The 22,263-nt window shown below is 38.7% G+C and overlaps 1 protein-coding gene across 1 annotated transcript in view; it reads right to left on the bottom strand.

Moving 5' to 3' along the window:
* The window catches only part of sptbn5 (spectrin, beta, non-erythrocytic 5), a 132,828-nt gene that overhangs the window by 90,322 nt on the left and 20,243 nt on the right, over positions 1-22,263 (bottom strand). Inside the window, exons 10-27 of the mRNA XM_031891412.1 lie at positions 21,353-21,506; positions 18,830-19,030; positions 17,598-17,804; positions 16,745-16,936; positions 15,950-16,102; positions 15,685-15,815; positions 15,110-15,361; positions 12,793-13,080; positions 11,288-11,528; positions 9,853-9,992; positions 9,577-9,676; positions 8,839-9,009; positions 7,491-7,655; positions 6,434-6,660; positions 4,778-4,964; positions 3,719-3,919; positions 1,208-1,324; positions 895-1,058 (exon numbers count right to left, since the gene is read on the bottom strand). Coding sequence (XP_031747272.1) covers positions 895-1,058; positions 1,208-1,324; positions 3,719-3,919; positions 4,778-4,964; positions 6,434-6,660; positions 7,491-7,655; positions 8,839-9,009; positions 9,577-9,676; positions 9,853-9,992; positions 11,288-11,528; positions 12,793-13,080; positions 15,110-15,361; positions 15,685-15,815; positions 15,950-16,102; positions 16,745-16,936; positions 17,598-17,804; positions 18,830-19,030; positions 21,353-21,506 — 3,291 coding nt within the window. The remainder of the gene's footprint in view (positions 1-894; positions 1,059-1,207; positions 1,325-3,718; positions 3,920-4,777; positions 4,965-6,433; positions 6,661-7,490; positions 7,656-8,838; positions 9,010-9,576; positions 9,677-9,852; positions 9,993-11,287; positions 11,529-12,792; positions 13,081-15,109; positions 15,362-15,684; positions 15,816-15,949; positions 16,103-16,744; positions 16,937-17,597; positions 17,805-18,829; positions 19,031-21,352; positions 21,507-22,263) is intronic.

The raw sequence follows: 22,263 nt of genomic DNA, 5'->3' as shown, positions 1-22,263 counted from the left end.
ATACCATTTTTTGGAGGGGGGGGGTCGGACCGTACCATTTTTTGGAGTGGGGGTCGGACCGTACCATTTTTTTTGAGAGGGGAGGTTGGACCATACCATTTTTTGGAGGGGGGGTCGGACCGTACCATTTTTTTGGAGGGGGGGGGGGGTCGGAACATACCATATTTTGGAGGGGGGGTCGGACCGTACCATTTTATTTGAGAGGGGGGGTCGGACCATATAATTTTTTTTGGAGGGGGGGTCAGACCGTATCTTTTTTTTTTAGGGGGTTCGGAACATACCATTTTTTTGAAGGTAAAAATGTAATGTAATGGTAATGTACCATTTTGGTGGAGGGGGGGTCAGACTGAACCATTTTGGTGGAGGGGGGTTGGACCATACCATTTTATTTGAGGGGGTCCGATTGAAAATCTTCCCTGTCAAAGTCAATGGGAAAATTGGGGTGTTCAAAGCGGCGCCACAAAAAGACGGGGGGCGGGATCGCACAAGCAATCTGCTTCGTTATAGGGTGAAGAAGTGTGGAGAGTTTGGGTGTTGTACCCCTAAAACTGTAGGAGGAGTAGCATTTAGAATATGGGGTAAGACGACAAAGAAGAAAAGCGGAATAATAAGCTGAAGTCAAAGAACAGTAGGTTGGGTTTTTCAACCCAACATAATAAAGCATTGGGGATGTCCAGTTCATTGCACATCTGCACATTATGCCTCTAGGGATATGTAATATAATGTAGTTTTTCTTTTCTCTGTGCACTTTATTATAAGAAATATAACAATTTCATTAGAATTCAGTAGAGGAAACTCTGCATTCTGCTCAGAATACATAAATATAGAAAAAAGATTTATGCTAGTTACATTGCAATATCTGTAAGGAAAGGTATTCTTTCCAGTTGTACACACCTTACTGAAGCTCGTTCCTTAAGGTCTCGCATTTGAACATTGATTTTTCCCACTGGAGCATCTACTTCATCATACCGTACAGAGGAAGGCAGAGATAAGGACTGTCCTGTACGTTCTAGATCTGATGCAAGATTCCCATATAGCTCAATCTCTTGCTGTAAGTCCTGAGTTGAAAAGTTGGAAATGGGTATCAAAATCATGTGATCCTTGACATTTTTATCACTTCTTACATATAAACCATTTACTTAAATTAACTGGCAAAAAAGCTGCTATATTGTGAGTAGTGTCATTGGTGTAACAAGGAATAAGGTACCTTATGCTTCTTTATCAGTTTTAAGGTGGCGTCCTCTTCTTTTCCAAAGTCCTTGCTATTCACCAGTGGGAGCTTTTCTACAATCCAGTTCTCCATGTCTGATACATCCAGAAGGAACTTAACATTATACAAGAAAATACAGTTTTACCAAAGGTCATGGTACAAGCAAAATTAGTTTGGGTACTGTTACAGTTATATTTTTGGCTGAATTATAATCAATTAAGCTTAGACAAAATATTGCTCTTGTGTTGCTTTATTCTGTTGTCCTTCCAAGTGGCCTGGTTTTGGTTTATGAGGCAGCATGACTTCACTGAAAGGGAAAAGGGTCATAAGTTTCTGCCTTATATTCATTGGATAGATTTTGAAGGAGGTCTTCATCATCATACTATGTGACATCAGGGACTTGGGGTCAGAGCATGGTGTGAAGTAGAAGAGGAGGCCTAGAGTTTGCAGTCTTGAAAGAAATAGATTAGATCCTTGTGAATTTAGGACAAAACTGTTACATATGTGTGTGTTTAATAAGTGTGTACTAAGGAGGCTGTCACTGTGGCAGACCAACTCTGAGAAAAGATCCAAATCTGACCAACAAGAAATGATATGGAATATACAGGTCCTTCTCAAAAAATTTGCATATTGTGTTAAAGTTCATTATTTTCTGTAATGTACTGATAAACATTAGACCTTCATATATTTTAGATTCATCACACACAACTGAAGTAGTTCAAGCCTTTTAGTGTTTTAATATTGATGACTTTGGCATACAGCTCATGAAAACCCAAAACTCCTATCTCAAAAAATTAGCATATTTCATCCGACCAATAAAAAAAGTGTTTTTAAAACAAAAAAAGTCAACCTTCAAATAATTATGTTCAGTTATGCACTCAATACTTGGTCGGGAATCCTTTTGCAGAAATGACTGCTTCAATGCGGCGTGGCATGGAGGCAATCAGCCTGTGGCACTGCTCAGGTGTTATGGAGGCCCAGGATGCTTCAATAGCGGCCTTAAGCTCATCCAGAGTGTTGGGTCTTGCGTCTCTCAACTTCCTCTTCACAATATCCCACAGATTCTCTATGGGGTTCAGGTCAGGAGAGTTGGCAGGCCAATTGAGCACAGTAATACCATGGTCAGTAAACCATTTACCAGTGGTTTTGGCACTGTGAGCAGGTGCCAGGCCGTGCTGAAAATGAAATCTTCATCTCCATAAAGCTTTTCAGCAGATGGAAGCATGAAGTGCTCCAAAATCTCCTGATAGCTAGCTGCATTGACTCTGCCCTTGATAAAACACAGTGGACCAACACCAGCAGCTGACATGGCATTCCAGATCATCACTGACTGTGGGTACTTGACACTGGACTTCAGCCATTTTAGCATTTCCCTCTCCCCAGTCTTCCTCCAGACTCTGGCACCTTGATTTCCGAATGATGTGCAAAATTTGCTTTCATCCGAAAAAAGTACTTTGGACCACTGAGCAACAGTCCAGTGCTGCTTCTCTGTAGCCCAGGTCAGGCGCTTCTGCCGCTGTTTCTGGTTCAAAAGTGGCTTGACCTGGGGAATGCGGCACCTGTAGCCCATTTCCTGCACACGCCTGTACACGGTGGCTCTGGATGTTTCTACTCCAGACTCAGTCCACTGCTTCCGCAGGTCCCCCAAGGTCTGGAATCGGTCCTTCTCCACAATCTTCCTCAGGGCCCGGTCACCTCTTCTCGTTGTGCAGCGTTTTCTGCCACACTTTTTCCTTCCCACAGACTTCCCACTGAGGTGCCTTGATACAGCACTCTGGGAACAGCCTATTCGTTCAGAAATTTCTTTCTGTGTCTTACCCTCTTGCTTGAGGGTGTCAATGATGGCCTTCTGGACAGCAGTCAGGTCGGCAGTCTTACCCATGATTGCGGTTTTGAGTAATGAACCAGGCTGGGAGTTTTTAAAAGCCTCAGGAATGTTTTGCAGGTGTTTAGAGTTAATTGGTTGATTCAGATGATTAGGTTAATAGCTCGTTTTGAGAACCTTTTCATGATATGCTAATTTTTTGAGATAGGAGTTTTGGGTTTTCATGAGCTGTATGCCAAAATCATCAATATTAAAACACTAAAAGGATTGAACTACTTCAGTTGTGTGTGATGAATCTAAAATATATGAAGGTCTAATGTTTATCAGTACATTACAGAAAATAATGAACTTTAACACAATATGCAAATTTTTTGAAAAGGACCTGTATATATAGAATTATATGTTGTAATTAATCAAGAAACCAATGGAACCAGAACACTACCATAAAATATCACAGTACTGTGAATTTACATTATGGTAACAAATCTCACACACCTATGGCTCATGTTAAATTAATTAGCCATTCTCTTATATCTCCTGTGCCAATGTAGCTACATACTAACTGCCTTCTATCCTTCTGCTTTTCTACAATTCATCTTTAACCAAGCAGCTTTGAAGTCAGACCCTTTTCGGATAAATCCAATTTAGTATTTGAACAGATCTGTCTGGAAAGCAGCCCCCACCTGCTGAAAAGAGACAGACTTTTGAAGGTTCTTCATTCGTTCCTCACAGGCCCTCTCCAGTTCAGACCAGGAATGCTGCAGCTCCTTATTCTTCTCAGCTATGTTACAGGATTCTGGGTGATTGCTTGTGATCAGCAACTTTCCCATATCAAGCACTCTTTGCAGTTGTTGGATGTGAGCATTGACTTCTGCCTGTAGCTCCTGTGCATTAAACAAAAATAGTTGTTGTGTTACTAGAGATATTCTAATGAGGTGAAAAGACAATTTACTGCATGGGCAAAAACAACTGGGTTATATATTTCCATGGACTGTTGTACAGAGCCGGCACTTATTACTTTGCATCCTGAGTCTTATTGCAGTATTATGATCCCCTTATAAGAAGCAACGATAGGTGTGACCTCTGTGCCAAAGGGGAAGGTCTGACCTCATCGGCAGGGCCACTTTAAGGAACTATTGGGCACAGGGCAAAGATTTTAATGGCGGGCTATGACAGTTGTCCCAAGACATTAGTAAAAGGACTACCCTCAGGCAGGAAACTCAAATGTATATAGGCAGGAAATAAATAAATATATTATATACTATACTTAGTGAAGTAGCCATGAGATCAAGGCATGCTGCCCTGGACCAACAGTGTTGCAAGCAGATAAACCATAATTAATAGCATAACTATAGAGAAACAGACCCCCCACGGTCACGGGGGGCATGGGGAACAGGGGGTCTGGACTGCGGGGTCTGCTTACTCTGTTCTAACAGAAAGTAAATGGTTATGTTGAGCTTTTCCACATAATTAAAATGAGAAAATGAGGTGTCTGCCATTTCTACATATGCTTCATTCAAAAGTTGGTGGGCCCTGAGGCATGGTGGGCCCTGGGCAATTGCCTCTTTCGCCAATTATTAAAATGTCTCCGATCATCAGACCTGTACAAATGGCTTTGAATATGTTATTTTTCTGTAACCTTAGCTTTCTGATTGAGACACTATAAAGTCATCACTACAAGCACTTCTGAAAAGTACATGGCCCGTGGGGTCCATAGGACATTAATTAAGAAAAAGAAATACCTTGTGTTTTTGAAATGAACTTTGTGCTGCATCCAAGGATTTGCCATAATTAGTAGAACTTGCACTTGGCATCTTTTCAGAGATCCATTTCATCTCCAGGTCGTAGTAGTGATAAAATTCATACTGATTTACCTTGGCTTGCAGGAACTCTCGTCTCTTAGCCAAGGGCTCCTGCAAAGATTCAAACCTACACAAAAATGAAAGCAAAATCCCACTTCAGTGTAATTATGGTTTAATAACTGCAATAACATGGTCACGTATAAGCAAGTCTTGAACTATGGACGTTTAAGCAGTGATTCAGGGAACATTTATTATTTCAACATATTTCAGTTTGTATTTTATTTGATTTTACTTCATAATGAATAATACTAATACCAATAGGTACATCTAATGTAAAGGAAAACTATACCTTCAGAATAAATATGTAACCCAGTGATAGTGTATATCATATTAAGTGGCCTATTAAAGAATCTTACCAAACTATAATATATATATATATATATATATATATATATATATATATATATATATATATATATATATATATATATATATATATATATATATATATATATAATTTCAGTATCAGTATCAGTAAATATTGCCTTTTCCCTTGATCCACCATTTAGTGATGGGCTGTGTGCTCCCTCAGAGATCACCTGACAGGAAATAATGGAGCTCAAACTGTAACAGGAAGAAGTGTGGGAGTAAAAGACAGAACTTTGTCCATTCATTTAGGAGCACTGCTGCCTTGAGGCGAGTTGACAACCTCACCTAAGGCAGCAGTAGCCTCCAAGTTACCAGGGGCAGCAAAAAGCCTCTTCTTGTAATTTTAAGAGCCGAAATTCTGATCTTTAAATTAGAATTTCAGCTCTTCTAGCGTAGAGAACAATTGCCCCTTCAACCCGCACTGAAGCTCTTGAAGGTAAGAGTAGGGGTGTGGGCAAAAGGAAAGTCAAGAGGTCCTATAAAATTAGTTTATACTGGCATAGAGTTTGGTATTTGTTAGTGCAGATTATGGAAATCTTAAAGGTGTTGTTCCTGCTATGGAGAATACAATATACAATATAAAAATCTTGCTCAACAGATGACATGATAAGGAGCTTGTGGCCAACCTGGCAGTGAGACAACCATTACTTTGAAATGGCTAGAACTGTAGGCTGAACCAGTAATACTCTGAGAAATAAAGATGAATAGAGATGAATAATAAATATACTTTCAGTAGCGATGAGTGAATCTGTCCCGTTTTGCTTCCCCGAAAAATTCACGAAACGACAGCAAAATTTGAAAAACAGCAAAAAATCCTCGAAACATGTTTGTTGCAAGATTTTTTTTGCCACCCGCACCCATTTTAACGCGACTTTTTTGACGCACAGTTTTTTCAGTGGCAAATTTTCTCAGAGGTTTTGCTAAACAATTTGCCAATTACTATTTTCATTTGATAATAAAAAAAATGTGCACTGGCTATTTAATGGCAGCATTTGATTATTGACAAATACAATATAAGTATCAACAACTTTTTTTTAATGGCTTTAAATTGAACATGATGGACTATTATCCTTTTTTGTTTTAGTACAAATTCATGTAATGTAAATGTAATTTTTTTAGTTTTTACTTTACTGTAACATTATAAATGTGTGAGGACAGAACAGGTACCTCCGTAGATATTTCATGGTCTCATCCATAATTCCTTGTGAGTTGAAATGATTTGATGCCATTTTCTGTGCATGAGAAACAATGGAATTCATCTTATCTGCCAGCTCCTGGCTCTCATTCTCCAGCTGACGATGGGCCTTGAGCAAGTCCCTGCTGCTTCGCAGGTCATGGCTGGACTCTGGAGCTTGCAGCACTTTTTCAATCTTCTCAATCTTAACTTTAGCATCCTGGAATAGGAATTTTAATAGGAGGGGAAGAGGAAAATGATACTACAAAACCTTTTATACTGAACTGTGCTATGATTACTCTTTTATTAATATCCCCAGAAGAAGATTCCAAAAATATTTCTTTTGCAAACCACAAGTGCCTTTAATCGTATTCATTTTTATAGGGTGTGCTCGATAAATACCATGAGTCAAAGACTGAATGCCAAGACCAGGAAAAACAAGGCTTGGTTTCAAGCAATGTTCCTCATCTTACACCCTGTAGAACACAAAACTGGAAAGAACATCGATATTGATACTTCATCTGCCTGTAGACAAAGTGCAAGGCAAATTTAATAGAATAAACTCTCATAGAATCTGCTTTCTTTCATTTAGGCTGTTACTTCTTAGAAAAAAAATGGTTGGGAAAAAATACATTTTGAATACTTTTGGGGTTAAAAAATGGTTTATAATATATCCCGGTTATGGCCTTATACACCTTAGTTATCAACATCAGTTAGACTTTTGTATTGTTCAAATAGGCAAAAACATACTGGACTGATGGTCTGTATTATTAAGAAGACAATCCCTATTCGAAATGGCCATTGTCTTTCTACATATAAACTATAAAGCAGTCAGTTTTTTCAGGGTACACCATGGTCTACATCATCACGTGGGGGCTGAGGAAAAACTAAAACCTGGAGGAAGTGTATTCCTGAAAAGGAACTGATAAAGGTTGTGTGGAAGGGTAATAATCTTATTTTTAAATCTACAGAAAGTGGTATTTCTCACTAGAAGTTGAATAGTCTATGCAGCACAAATAGGAAAGGTTAATATAATGGCAACCTACTGACCTGCAGAAGTTCCATGAGTTGCTCCTGCTGCCCAGCCTGCCTGAGCTTGTTGCCTCTTTCAGACATCTTGTTGTTTAGATCCTCCCACCTCCGAGTGACTTCTAGCATTTTGCTCTTTATCGATTCCTTAGCATAATGGTCCTCTCCCACCAGCTGATGTCCAACCTACAGTATCAGAAATAAATGGTATACAATGTAAAGAGAGTATAGATACTGAGAGTATAGGTTTATAGGCAAACTGAAGATTTATTTACAGAAAGAAAAAAATCAAGTATCAGCATGTCCAGAAAGTATGTTTAAGATCTCTACTGTCTGAATCCATACAACGTAATTCTGCATAGATCTGGATTATAGAAAGAGGTCAGTGACAGGAAAAACATATAGCTGTGTTACTGGTGCATCTGCTGTAGCTTCTCACAGTGGGGCTCATTTATCAACAATGGGCAAATTTGCCCATGGGCAGTAACTCATAGCAACCAATTAGCTTTTTTCAGCCAGCTGCAGGTAGAACAATGAATACAACAATTTGATTGGTTGCCATAGGTTACTGCCCATGGGCAAATTTGCCCAGTGTTGATAAATGACCCCCAGTATGTTTTACTTAAAGCCCCAAAAGCGAGTTGACTTGTAACTCCAGTACTGATCTATATCTGTGTGCTATATGTGTGTGTTATAGCTGTTGTGCGTTTGTTTGTTCTGTGGAATTTCACTGCGAATCCATGCGTGGTGAAAAAATTTGCTCATCACTATTAAATGTAATTGCTATTGAAAGCAAAATTAGCTTAACTCCTGGTTGTTACTTTTTAAACAATGTTGCAAAAGCCAGTCTCCTCCAGCAAGGCAGGTCTGTTAGTCTGCTGCCTTGTGTTACACTGTTTTAGAAAAAGTCAGAAAACAAACAAACACTGCTTTTATTAGCAATAATATATAATGAATAATAAGAATTGTAATGAATGTATATTGCAAAGTTGCTTAGAATTTAGTTTTCTAAAAAAAATGTTTTGGGTTAACATGTCCAAAACTAAAAGATACTGGCAAATGTTCTGTTGGCCTTTGTCCAGTTCATGAAAGGATACAAACCTTTGAAACCTGATCCATACTTATCATTACACAATTGCTTGTATATAGATGGTATTTATAAAGATGCGTGGCTTAGCAATTTTATTTTTGTTTATAGAACATACAATATTTCTGGGAATACCAAGGGAATTGCTTCACTTTTATTAAAGTAACACCATATGCAGCCTGAAGAAAAAGAACCAATGCCTTAAAAAAGTTAAAAATACATTTTAATTACTCCTGTGTATCACACAAGTGGAACTTGGGGCTCAAACACACAAGCACACACCTTTAATAAGCCCTCGTAGCACACTCGATTTGCCTCCATTTCTTTCTCTGCAGCCTCGTGCCACTTCAGCTTTCGGAGAATATTTGTTGGATCCCGATAAGACTCATCTAATGCAATTTTGTATTTCTCTTCCATCCAGACCAGTAATTCAGTAGCATCTCGGTTGAACTCCTACAGAATAATGAAGTAGAAAAATAAAGCTGGGTAGACTAAAATTATTCCCTGTATTAAATGCATTTTTATTATGACACATGTAGCAACTTCTCAGTAGTCTGGAAAGAGTCCACCAAATGTACATGCCACCTCCCATCATGCAGTGCCGCAGGTATGAATAGAAACTGACCACATATTATTAAATCATTTCAAGCACTTATTAAAGTATTCTCTTCTCAAGCAGCACATTTATAAGAGAAAAAATTCTGTTTTGTTTTTTTTTTTAACTTTATTTCTTTAAGCAATGTGACTCCCCTCTTTCCCTGCTCTGAGCATGGGTAGATAAATAGGGTATCCATCAACAGAGTTTAAAAGTGCAGATTAGGTATCTAAGAGAGACCATGCCCAGACATTTTGAAGTTTCCACAGAGGCCAACAGAATGTGAGCTGAGTGCTGGCAGGACTTTGGGTCAGCAGGCTGGGTAGAAACAAGAAGGCACTGTGAGATCTCCTGTATCTTTATGGTCCAGTCTAACCGTGCATGTAAAAATACCCAGAGCAAACGTATTGTAACATTAGAATTACCTGAAGCCTCAATGAATCTATAAGGCTTTTCTTTCTCTCTTCGCTTTTATGGTTGACGTTTTTCAACCTGTCCTTTGTATCAGATACTCGCTGCTTTATTCTATGAAGACAGACTACAATTACAATAACAAATGGTGCTTTCTAAATATTCTAAATACAAAACCATGCTAATTAAGTTTAAAAAAGGGACCCATGCCCTTGTTGCTTCATCCTAGTGCCCTAAATGTTCTCTCTGTGCACAAGTATTTGTAATGCAAACTCATTCAAAGCTCTTACAAGTCACTGGCAAAGTGTTGGTTCTGCTCTAGTGTTTCCCCATTCACTGCAAAACTGTCCACACGTTTCTTCAGAGTGGCAAGCAACTTCTCAAACTGGTCATGCCTGTGTAGGAGACTTTGAACTGTGTCCAGTTGATCCTTAAAAAGTAACATGTTAAACATTTTAAGTTTCATCCAATTTTGTAATTAACATTTAGTCATAAGTACTTTTTTGTCTTTTGCTCTCTTTTTCAACTGCCCCCCAAATTAGCTCACCTTGCCAGAGTTAAAAATTCAAAGGCCCATGAACCTGGTTTAAATTGCAGTGCAACATGTGTAACATTTAAGATGCCCAGGTGAAATAAGCCATTATACAGTTAATTCATTTGTATGAGCAGGGCCACACTGTACAAACTGCTATACCAAGGCTACAAAACCCCTCAACATTTGGGGCTGCCTAATGATCATTGTGACACATTTTCAACTCTCAATGACATGTAGACAGTTTTAGTATAGTTGTCTAGGAGAATGCATTTATAATAAGGGAAAATGTAGTATAATTTTGTTTAGTGCTGTATTGGAACACTCCCCAATGATAGAGATTACCTGGCAGTAGAAGGGAAAGTGACAGTAAAACAGATCTGGACATTCAGCCCATGGGCAAATCATTGGATCATACTCGGGGTGTATGCATTGCAGTTAAACACAGACTACATACACAGTTAAACACAGACTACATACACAGTTAAACACAGACTACATACACAGTTAAACACAGACTACATACACAGTTAAACACAGACTACATACACAGTTAAACACAGACTACATACAGTTAAACACATATTACATACACAGTTAAACACAGACTACATACACAGTTAAACACAGACTACATACAGTTAAACACATATTACATACACAGTTAAACACAGACTACATACACAGTTAAACACAGACTACACACAGTTAAACACAGACTACATACACAGTTAAACACAGACTACACACAGTTAAACACAGACTACATACACAGTTAAACACAGACTACATACACAGTTAAACACAGACTACACACAGTTAAACACAGACTACATACACAGTTAAACACAGACTACATACACAGTTAAACACAGACTACATACACAGTTAAACACAGACTACATACACAGTTAAACACAGACTACATACACAGTTAAACACAGACTACATACACAGTTAAACACATACACAGCCTAATGTGATCTTCAGGTGACCAGATTTTTCAACCACACTCTGCTGCTATCTAAACAGTATATCGATTGGAAAATGGGGTTGTTTTAGTTCACTGACAATTCAATCAAGAAAGGCTAAGTCAGCGGCCACAAACTTCCTGCAGTTGGGCACAATAATAATGTTTAAAATGAATGTAATGTTTAAAATGTATTTTCCATCTAAAGGTTTCACACACTTACCCCTAGATCATTCACTCGTAGAAATGCTTCGTGGCTTGAAAGAGCTGCATTAATACTATCAGCTTCCTTATTGAATTGCTGCAGCTCCAAGCCTTGCTGAAGTCTTTTATTCCTTTCCACCCATAGATCACCAAGGGCATTGTACTCCTTGGAAAGGGTAATTAAGGCATCACGTACTTCTGGGGTGCTGCTGGACTCATACTGTAAAGCTGCTTGGCCCATCTGCTGAAGTTCAATGATTCTGTTTTGACAAAGAAAACATTTACGAATTTTGTAAACTGTAAATGCCATGACAATTAAAGGGGAAACTCCACCCAAACACAATTTAGGCTTTTTTTAAACACAATTTCACGCAACTTTGCAATATACAGTACATCAGTTAAAAATGTGCAGCCTTTTCATGATTTTTAATGTAATTATATGGTTTGGAATGGTTACCTAAGCCTGGCCCATTTTCCCCTGCTGATCTGCCTGACTACTTTGAGACTCAAATAAAATGTAATAGTAGTTGTCTGTTCTCAGCCTGCCTTCAGCCTGCATCCTCCAAATCCCACAATTCCCTGCACATGTGATTTCAGTAAGGAAAGGAACATTACACTACAATGCATTGTGGGTTATGTAGTTCCTGCATGCTGTCTGTAAGCTGTGGAGAAGTTGTTACAATGTGTAACATCAATGTTTTAGTCCCTCCCCCCTGCCAGAATTTCAAATGATGCAGAAAGAGAAGAACTGTTTTCAGCTGGATTTCAGCATATAGAACAGTATTTATTCATACTTTTTGAAGGAACAGTTCACAGTAATATATAAGGGGTTTCTGTGTTGTGTGAGGCTGATTAAACAAATTTTAGTTCAGAAGCTGATGCCCCCCTTTAAGTGTATGCTTTATACTGCACCTTTACAGCATTATCCATGCCTACTGCCTGATATAGTCTCATTCTGGGAGCACAAATGACTGCACTTTCATATGCAAATTGCAGGGAGGGAGGTTGCCAATAGCAACATGGCACTTTGCGCCTGTTTTTGCTCTCTGCCTGATAGGTTGTAAATGAGGCCTATATTTAGTAAGATTTAAAAATGTAACATCAAAAATCTAAAGAGCAGAACTTACCATGAAATACGTCATACAACAATTATGTTACATGTACATGGAATATTCTTCATGGAATATTGATGTGCTTGTTAGGATCCCCAACCTATCTTACTCGTGAGCCACAGTCAAATGTAAAAAGACTTGGAGAGCAACACAAGCACCATAAAAGTTGATGGAGGTGCCAAATAAGGGCTAAGATTGGCTATTAGGGGCCTCTATGCACACTATCAGCTTACAGGAGGCTTTATTTGGTAGTAAATCTTGTTTTTATTCAACCAAAACTTGCCACCAAGTCAGGAATTCAAAAATAACTCCCTGGTTTGGCGGCACTGAGAGCAACATCCAAGGGGTTGGGGAGCAACATGTTACTCACGAGCCACTGGTTGGGGATCACTGTGTCTAATTCATCCCTTACCTGTCTTTCTCTCTCTGAATCTCTATGAGTAAGTACTGGTGATCCCTAAGTAGCTGCTCGGCAGATGCCACATCGGAGCCCATTTCCTCATTGGTCAGTTTATCTTTCATATCCTGCACCCAAAGCAATTGCCTTCGGCTGTCTTGCAAGAAGATTTTCTGGTCTTTGGCCTTTTTCAGGCTCATTCTTTTCTCTTCCGCCTGATGCTTCAGCTTTTCAAGTTGATTCTCCATTTCTGCCACCTGCTTCCTGATGGCCTCGCTCTCTTGGGGGTTTGTGTCTCTGATGCTGAATAAAAGGATTACAAAGATTTTGACTCTGCTTAAACACAATGAATACCTCTGCCTTCTCACAGGTGCTGAATTCCCCACCTACTGTACCTGCACTTCCATATTTAGATCAAGGATATCTCATGACAGGTCATAAAAAATTTGTCATCATGCAATAAACATGTGTTACAATATGTAAGGAACAAAGCAAACATGGTGGAGAGGTATTTAAAAGCCATTTAAAATTATTAACTGACATGATTGTGTTCTGTAATGTTATTATTACCAGGGACTAAAGTAGACTGACAGAGAACCACAAGAACATATGGCTAAAGATCCATCAGTTTCTTTGAAGAACACTGTCTTATGTTCCTTTGAGGACATCAAAGTGCTGATATAGTAAGATAAGTGCAGTTGCGGGTGGAAACCAATTAGGTCTTTGCTTTAATTTCATAGCTGGTAGTAGACTGATCCAAAATACGTGCTGATTGGTTGCATTTAAGCTGATAAAAGGTATGAAAGATCTCAGTTATGAAGAGCAGCTGCCTAAGTTTACATTAGAGAAGAGAAATGTAAGGGATTTGATCATAAGGGGAGCATATAATACATTTGTAGGGGTTTACCAAAAACGGGCCCTTAGGACAGGAACCCCTAGGACAGGCCACAGGGTGGTGCTGGGTAACAGGGACACTGGGGTGACTGGGTTGTCAATAGTTAATAGGGTGTATACCGGTAGTTCGGGTTATGGCCACAGGGTGGTGCATAGGCCCATATAAGGGATAGCAGCCATGTGCTGAGAGGGAGACATTTTGGGCACTGCTCCAGGCAGGAGTACCCCAGGTACCGCTTAGTTAGAAGTTTGGTAATAGATCGCTCCAGGAGTGATATGTAGGACAGTCTAGTTTAGAATGGGCGGACATGGCCCCTCCAGGAGTAGTAGCGAGGTTAAGACCTCCCGGCATTATATCAGCCGGAGTGCAGGGAACTAAGTGGCTAGGTAGGTGGAGCAGATCACCGCTAGTCCAGGAGGCCGGATCTGAGGATGCCCAGTGAGAGTACCGGTGTGGGTCCCTGTGGGGTAACGTCCTAGCGTGAGTACCGGGAGAACTCTAAGAGAGAGTGTCTTTGGCGAGAGTACCGGGGAGAGCCCCTAGAAGGGAACACATGAGCGCGAGTACCATTGGGTAGGCTAACAGGAGAAGGTACTCAATGAGACGTATGGAGATATACCCTGCACTGTATATTGATAAGCTGCTCCTGGAGAGGTGTCCGTTCAATAAACCTTTCCATATGTTTATTTCATATTCCTGTGTGGAGAAATCTATTAGCCCGGAGGGGCACAACAGTCTGAATAGTTCCCAGGGGGTGGAATACAGATCCACACCACCATCCCTGGGTGGAGGCACGCCAATTAGGGGAGAATCCCTTGTATACCCCCATAGTAAGCGGGGGCTCAGGACTCCTGTAGCGCCAAGTATCGTGCTCCAGTAGGTAGTGCCACAAGAGCATATAAAAAGTGGGCTACACATTCATTTACTAGCTGATGTTTTCACGCATAAGGACATCCCTTCAGATTAGAAGACATAAGATTTTTACAGTTAAAGCTGTAAAGATGTGGAATTCTCTCTCTAAATTGGTTCTACTGACAGATACATTTATTTACAAAAACCAAGTGAGAAAATTCAAGATTGTTGCAACTAACTCGTAAAGGAGTCAGCTTTGTATTAATGGAACAGCAACACCAAAAAATGAAAGAGTATCAATGTAATTAATATATTATGTACTATTGCCCTGGATTGGTTGTGTGTTTGCTTCAAAAAAACACTACTATAGTTTATATAAACAAAACTGCTGAATAGCCATGGGGCAGCAATTCAAATTAAAAAGGATTTCTACTATATATAAGCAGGGAGGTTTCTGGGGTCCTCGCCACCCCCCTCACACTCAGTGCTTATGTTTCTGAGCATCCCAGAGGTGCGAGAGGGGCTGCATTGCTTATAAAGATATTAATGTAGAATTGGGTGAGGCATTGCTAGGGAATCACTTACGATTGCTCCACGTTCTTAAGGTACTCAATCTTTCTCTCCAGTATTTGGATATCTCTTTCAAGGTTCTTCAGTTTACGTTCCTCTGTATCCAGATTTCCAGTTGCATTCACTGGTTCTGATCCCTCCAGTTCTTTAAACTTTTCCTGTATGAGTGCCTCTGTGTTCTGACAGTTCTGAAGTAAAGACTTGACATCAGCTAAGCCAATCAGATCAGCTCCTTTCTGCTCCTTCAGGATTTCCAAATGATTCCAGCTAGAAAACCGAGGGTGGGGGGAGGGGGTAAATATATATAATTTTATTCATTTAGCACCATTTTTCACATTATAGCTGCATTATATGAATATGGTATAGTTTATGTTATATTTAATTCTGCATACATATTTGTTTTAACATTATGGAGATAATTTCATACCATTAGTCTCAACTACCACAGTGAGTTTTGAAAGATTTTAGTACATACTTTATATAATAGCGTTAATGATGCTATATAGTAACATAGTTATGGAACAGTCTTGTGTCTATAAAGGTCAATCCCAAAACAGTCTCACTGAAGAAACCATAGTTGTAAACAGTACCTATTGTCAATATCTTTCTGGTGGGCCTGGATCTCTTTTTTCCTGTTAGGAGCAATTTTAATCAAGTCCTCTGCTAGGTCATTGATTTCATCATGGCGAGCCTTCCCAGCTGCAAGGTCTGTCAGCAAATTCTAAAGTAACACAGGGTATATTTATGGTTACAGCCAACAATATTAGAGTTTCCCTTTGACATGTTCTTATGATGCTGCACATGGGGCTTGTTTGTTACTTTTCATTTTGTATCAAATTATGTACATATAAATACCTCATATTTCTGCTGCATGACCTCTAAATTTTCAGGATTGGGCTGAAATGTCTGAAAAAGCTTCTCCTTATCATCAATCCAGGACTGGAAATCTCCACAAGAACTGTAGAACTGGTAAAGCCGGACCATTTCTTCCAAGGCCTTTCTTCTTTTCTAAGAGACAGAATCGTATCATTGGTGATAAGACAATAGCAAGACAATAGTGTGTTTCAATACACACAAATATAAAAATATATTTTGGCTGTTTCTACATTTTTGGAAAGATCTTTAAATCTTTGCTTAGCTATGTTCTTGAGAAAGTGAAGTTGACACCACAAAGCTCAAGCAGAAGTTATTCTCCTTGTCTTATACTGTATAACCTATACTGAAGATGCACTTCTCTATCTAGTGACCAGGGTCCATGTTAGTGTAGGACACATGGGGTATTTAATCTGGGACCTCAAAATGATCCTAGCAAATACATTTTGGCACAAGAAAAAAAAAAACACCCATTGACTAGAATGTATTTGCGCCCAAATAAAAAATGTGACAAAAGACTGCCCATTGACTCCAACAGATTTTGCGCAAAAAAAAAAAACCCAGTGAAAAAATGCCTATTGACTTGCATTTTGCGAATTTTACAGCAAAACGAAATGGGACAAATTAACTCATCACTATTGTGGATTCACCCCCTATAATGTTAATATACTAATATATAATATTAATATTTTGACCAATAAAATCCATACATGCAACAGGCATTTACTGAAGTCTAACTATACTTTTACAAACTGGTTATGGTGAAAAAGAATTTACCTTTGCCAGTGCTTGAAGGTTTTCATAGGATGATTCTAACTTTGTTTGGGAAGCCAAAATTTCTTCTTGGCCCATGTGAGGGTCATGTTTAGGATCCTCAGTCTGTATGTTAATCTGAGGTGCATAGCTTCTCTTTAATGGCCGACTTGCCTCTTGGGTCATTATTACAATGACTGGTTTCTTTTTCTGCTGCTGCGGAAAAGATAAAATACTGAGGAACCAGGTTTTAGCTAGTTATGTCTGGCAGATGACATGCACAGAAACAGGCCAATCTGATTGTATATTTTGTGAGCCTTGCAACTGCATTCCAGTTGTGAATCTAGACCAGTGAGTGACCCCTACACATGGGTATTGTATGTATAATTTACAACTTTGGTTTCATTATATTAAAGGAGAAAAAGACACCTAAGGGCCTCAGACTTGATACCTCACTAGGAACTTTTCACTAAAAGATCTACTCACAATCAACCTACATAGGTATCTTTTGCAACTGGAAAGATGAGGGTTCACTGCAAAGCAATTTTGTATGTTAAATAGTTGGGAAATACAATTAAAAAAAACCATACAATGATAAGTTGCCACTTATATTCATTTTGTCACTATAAAGTCATTTTAAGGGACTACTAATGAACAATCTTCTTTGGGGTAAACTATAAGGGACTACTAATAAACATTCTTCTTTGGGGGAAACAATAAAGCTTTAATGCTCATTAATAAGCTGTTGATAAGATAGCCAGGCACCAATATAAACAATGTTTCAGAAGCAAATGAAAAGAAATATTGTAAATTTATCTTGCTGTCTCTGACCAGGGTGAATTATGGGTGGCAGACCATGCATTAAAAAGACACATACGATAAGGGGTGCCTTGCTTGCCACAGACTGGGCTTGGTCTCCAAGACGTCTCATTTCCATTGCATAGGCAGCAATTTCTTTCTCAAGGCGCAGGTGTCTTTGTAGCATTGCTTCTGCACTGGACTCATCCTTGCCATAGTCTTCATTGCTAAGAAGTGGAAGGCGCTCTCTTAGCCATGAATCAGCTTCATCAGCATCTGCAAAATACTGCCGGGGTGACAGACAAATGTACAGGATCAGTAATTTATAGCAACCAATCATCAAGAAGCATTTACTTGTCCAAGAATAAATACAGAAAGTAAAGGTGTAGGTATTGAGACTGGCCCAGACAAATGCCAGTAATATAGACTTCAAATAATAGAGAGCAAATACCTGAAGAGTGCAGATGATTCCCAGCTTTATTACATGATGCTTATGACCCACACGGCCCTTCCTCATTGAGTTCTTCAGTTCACTGAGGAGGGGCCACATGGGTCCCACAATGTTTGATCGTGTTTGAAGTGTTATAAGCGCCATGTATTAAAGTTGGGAATATGCTATTCATTTGCACTCTTCAGGTATTGACTCTCTATTATTTGAAGCATTTACTGGTCATCTGTTTAAATGCAAGCATCTTATTGGTTTCTATTACTGCTCCTGGACAAATTAGTGCCTTTTATGACATATGTGGGGAAACTCTTAATATATATTGATAAATGGGCAAGTGCAGAAGACCTTGTCTGTTTGCATAAATATTGTGGTCACAGCCTCATTGTACGCTTGTCTAATGGTTTCAAATTTAGTGGTGAGCAATTTTCCCTTTTTTGTTATAGTATAAACTAATTTGTCAGGAAAGGTTGAATAAACCATGTGATTTATAAAGCAATAAAAAATGTTTAATGATTTTAAATCAGTGCATGGAATTCCTATGATGTGTAAGAAAGTCTTCCAATACCTGAATACATGGTTGTGTACTCACAGACGAGGCCATTTTAGCACAGTTTAGTCTACTTTAAACTATATATATTTATTTTCCAAACAAAAGCTATTCTCTCCACAACAGGGCAGGGCTGTTAACAAGACAAAGACAAAGATTTATTAATGGTAATAGGTGGTTTGAAACTGGAAGAAGAATCTAGCACATGAATACGATCAGGGTCAAATATTGCTGATTCAAAATCAATGCAAAACCAGAAAAGAATAATGTGAGCTTGACCCAACCATCCCACCACTGAGGCCCCAACACTGTGTACCTGTTTGATGAGCGCGGCCACCTCGAGGCGAAATTTGCTGGTTTTCACTTCGTCTTGTAAATGGTGCCATTGTGTTTGGAGGTTGTCCATTCTTTTTTGGATTTCCCCTTGGTCAGTATGGCTCTGTTGACAGAGCTCCTTGCCATTTCTCACCACTTTGGCCAAAATTGGCTGCCGGGAATAAATCTCTGCTTCCAAAGCCTAGTAAAAGCCCCATAATATAGTTATTAATTCAACTTAGGGTGGAGTTAATGTTTTGTCACTTACAGCTACAGAGTAAATGTAGTATTACATATATGTATATACAGTATATATAGATAAACCATTATCTTATCTATTATTGCTACATCCTGTCTGGTGTCTTCATACTAAAAATATGTTCATTGCCTAATACATTATTATCTTTATTATCACTATCCATATTATACCTTGCTCATTTTAAATAACTTCTGTTTCATTTGTCATTGCCTGTTTAAAAATTCAAATTTAAGACTGCTTTACCACTATTTTCCATCACCAGCTATCCACAATTTTAAATTTTGCATTAATCTGTACTGTGAGATTTATTTTAGTTCTTTTAAAGTTTTTTTAAATTCTTTAGACCTTCAACTTATGATATAAAGTATTTAATACTAAACAGTGCCTAAACGGGTTCTAAAAACTGGAGCTTTTAGCTTGTGCTGCTTGGAGATAAGGGAGGCTAATACTTGGTATATCATGGGTTATTTCTATTTTCTTTTTATTCAAGCAAGAATTACAAAGCCTATTCTAAGGCTATGGCTTATGGCCACTACCTTCCATGCCTTGTATGTTTGAAATTAGCCTGTCTGATGCATATATACCATGTGTATCAATAGCTTTTTGACACAAAGAGCATTTTCTTCACCTGTGAAGAAAGAGAGGCAGAGAAAAGGACAATGCACTCCCTTTTCTGTAGGTGATGACACACTAAACAAATTTTGTCACGAAAATGCTTTTCCATGGCAAAATCTGCTGCATTCATCCACTAACAGGCTAATGCTATGTCTGTCAATGCATTTAGAACAATGAGTGGAAGGCAGCAGATCTGTCTAGTTCACTCATAACCTTATAAGGTTCAAAAAGTCATTTATGAGGTTCAGTCATTTTTATGCCACCACTCTTCTAATTTGTGGCCACCTACATTAATTATACCTCTATTTTAATATCCATCTGTTATTTGTTTCTGTAAGCGGTTCAATAGCAACCACATTAACAAAAAAATATAAATCACGGAATATGCATATTGGAGAGTTCCTTAAAATTAAAATTATTTAATGTCCTAGCGTTAGAAGGTTCTGGACCAGAGTCTATGAGATTATATATTCAGTCACCAGCGTTAACATCCGCAAGTCGTCGGAACATGCATTAATAGGACTACCTGTTCCAAATATAAACAAATCAACCAGGATTCTAATTACTCAGATATTTCTCGCAGCCAAACTCCCCATTTCAAAATCTTGGAAATGCCCTATTTTATCAATACTGCAGCTTAAAAACAAAATAAACTGGACCCTGGTAAACAAAAACTCACAAGCATACTAAATGACAGACAAAAGCAATTTCAGAAAATTTGGTCCCCCTGGGTTCAATATATCACCCCATTTGGGGAATGCCAACCCCTCCTCTCCACATAATACTTCTTGAATATCAGAAGGCTGGAGACAAAACAGAAGTATGAGAACACAAAATGGTCCAACTTCTGGCAGATAAACGAATAGTCACCAGGAATTCCTATTAGGGAACCGACAACTATTCCAATCACCCTTTACTCAGACAGATAGATATTCACCTTGTCTGGTACAAGAGTGAGGAACAGACGGATTGGGGAGGAGCAAAGAAGGCACCGTAAGTTAAGTCTTAAGAATATTCTTATTTTCTTTTCATTCACTTTCTTTCTTTCTCTTTTTATTCAGTTAAATATTTTGTTATTTATTCTATATTACTTTTAAGCAAACAAAGGTATAGCTTCTACAACTATAGGACATAATCAGTAGTCTGGGAACATAAAAAATGTCTGTCCCCAGACCCTATGATATGGAGCTTACTCATTGCAAGGCTTAAGGGCTTGCAATGAGTAAGACATGCATATGTAAGATCTGGATGATGCACCTTTAATGTGTTAATAATGCCCTGTATACTTTGGATTATTGGACATTTTCAATAAACAATAAAATAAAATAATTAAAATTGCTTACATTATACAAAATTATATATTTGGGTTTCCAACATCTTTCACAAAAGATCCTCCATGAAGCCCAGACTGGCAATCTGGGTTCTGGCAAATGCCAGAGGGGCTGCAGTACAATGCCACAGACAGTCATTATTTATTGGGCTGACGTGGGCTGTTGTGTGTGTGTGTTGTGTGCTTGAAATGCCAGGGCCTATTTTGAATCCCATCCTGACATGTCCTCCACTGCATATATGTACAATTCTGACAGATTCCCACCATTTGCATACATTTTAGCATTGCAACCTAAAACACAATATTGCCGTTTGTTTTACCTTCTGCTTCTGGATAGATGCTGTTATATGGCTGATGTCTCTTTCAGGGCTTGCCAGACCCAACACCTGCCATTTCTCATTAATCCATGCTTCCACCTCCCCACAATCACGGAAAAATTCATAGAGTTTTAAGGTCTCCTCCAGTCGAGATCGGCTAAAAAAAACAACATAAAAAAAACAGTTCTGTTATCACATGGTTTGGTTTTCTTTTTCAGACATTTGTTATTGGCCTGTGCTAGTCCTCATCTGAAGGACTCACATATCCCTACAGTGCTTATCGATAACATATCTTCTTAGGTTACCTATTAAAGTTAACCCCTAAAGCAAAATGTTATCTTGTAAGAAGCTAATGGTACATGTTGTATATTCTTGGCTGGTATTTTTTAGCCAGTAGAAAAAGCCTCTCTTGCTTAAATTGAAGCCTCCTGTCACCATCAGTTTTGAGGTGCTGAGTCTTGGAATGACATTGGACTATAGTTTGTCTCTCTAGAGTAGACTGAATATCCATCTGTTAGTGTCTCTCATCAGGCAGATGTGGTCCCCACCACCCTCCTGCTTCCTTTGACATCACTGCATTGTTTGAGCATATGAGTATATCAGTGCTTTTTGGCCATCTGTCTGTGTGTCTTCATCACATATAGCCTGTATCTGTACTAGATAACTGGCCCATGTGTGACACCATTCATCATAATTTAATTAACTTTTCACAGACCATGTCATAACAGTACAGATCAAGGTCTTTTTAACTTGCCAGATATTTACATTTCAACTGGGTATACAGTAATTCCAAAGTTAAGTAGTTGCAATCCCTTGTCTGAAAGATACATTGTTAAAACATTAGAGCCTGTGGATGAGCAATTATAGCATACCACATACAGTACATATAAAAGATTGCATTCAGCTGCATGGGT

Source organism: Xenopus tropicalis, chromosome 8, assembly GCF_000004195.4.
Source record: "Xenopus tropicalis strain Nigerian chromosome 8, UCB_Xtro_10.0, whole genome shotgun sequence".
NCBI classification, from domain to species: Eukaryota; Metazoa; Chordata; class Amphibia; order Anura; family Pipidae; genus Xenopus; species Xenopus tropicalis.
Note: the sequence above shows the minus strand (reverse complement) of the source record. Positions and strands in the feature narration are given on the sequence as shown.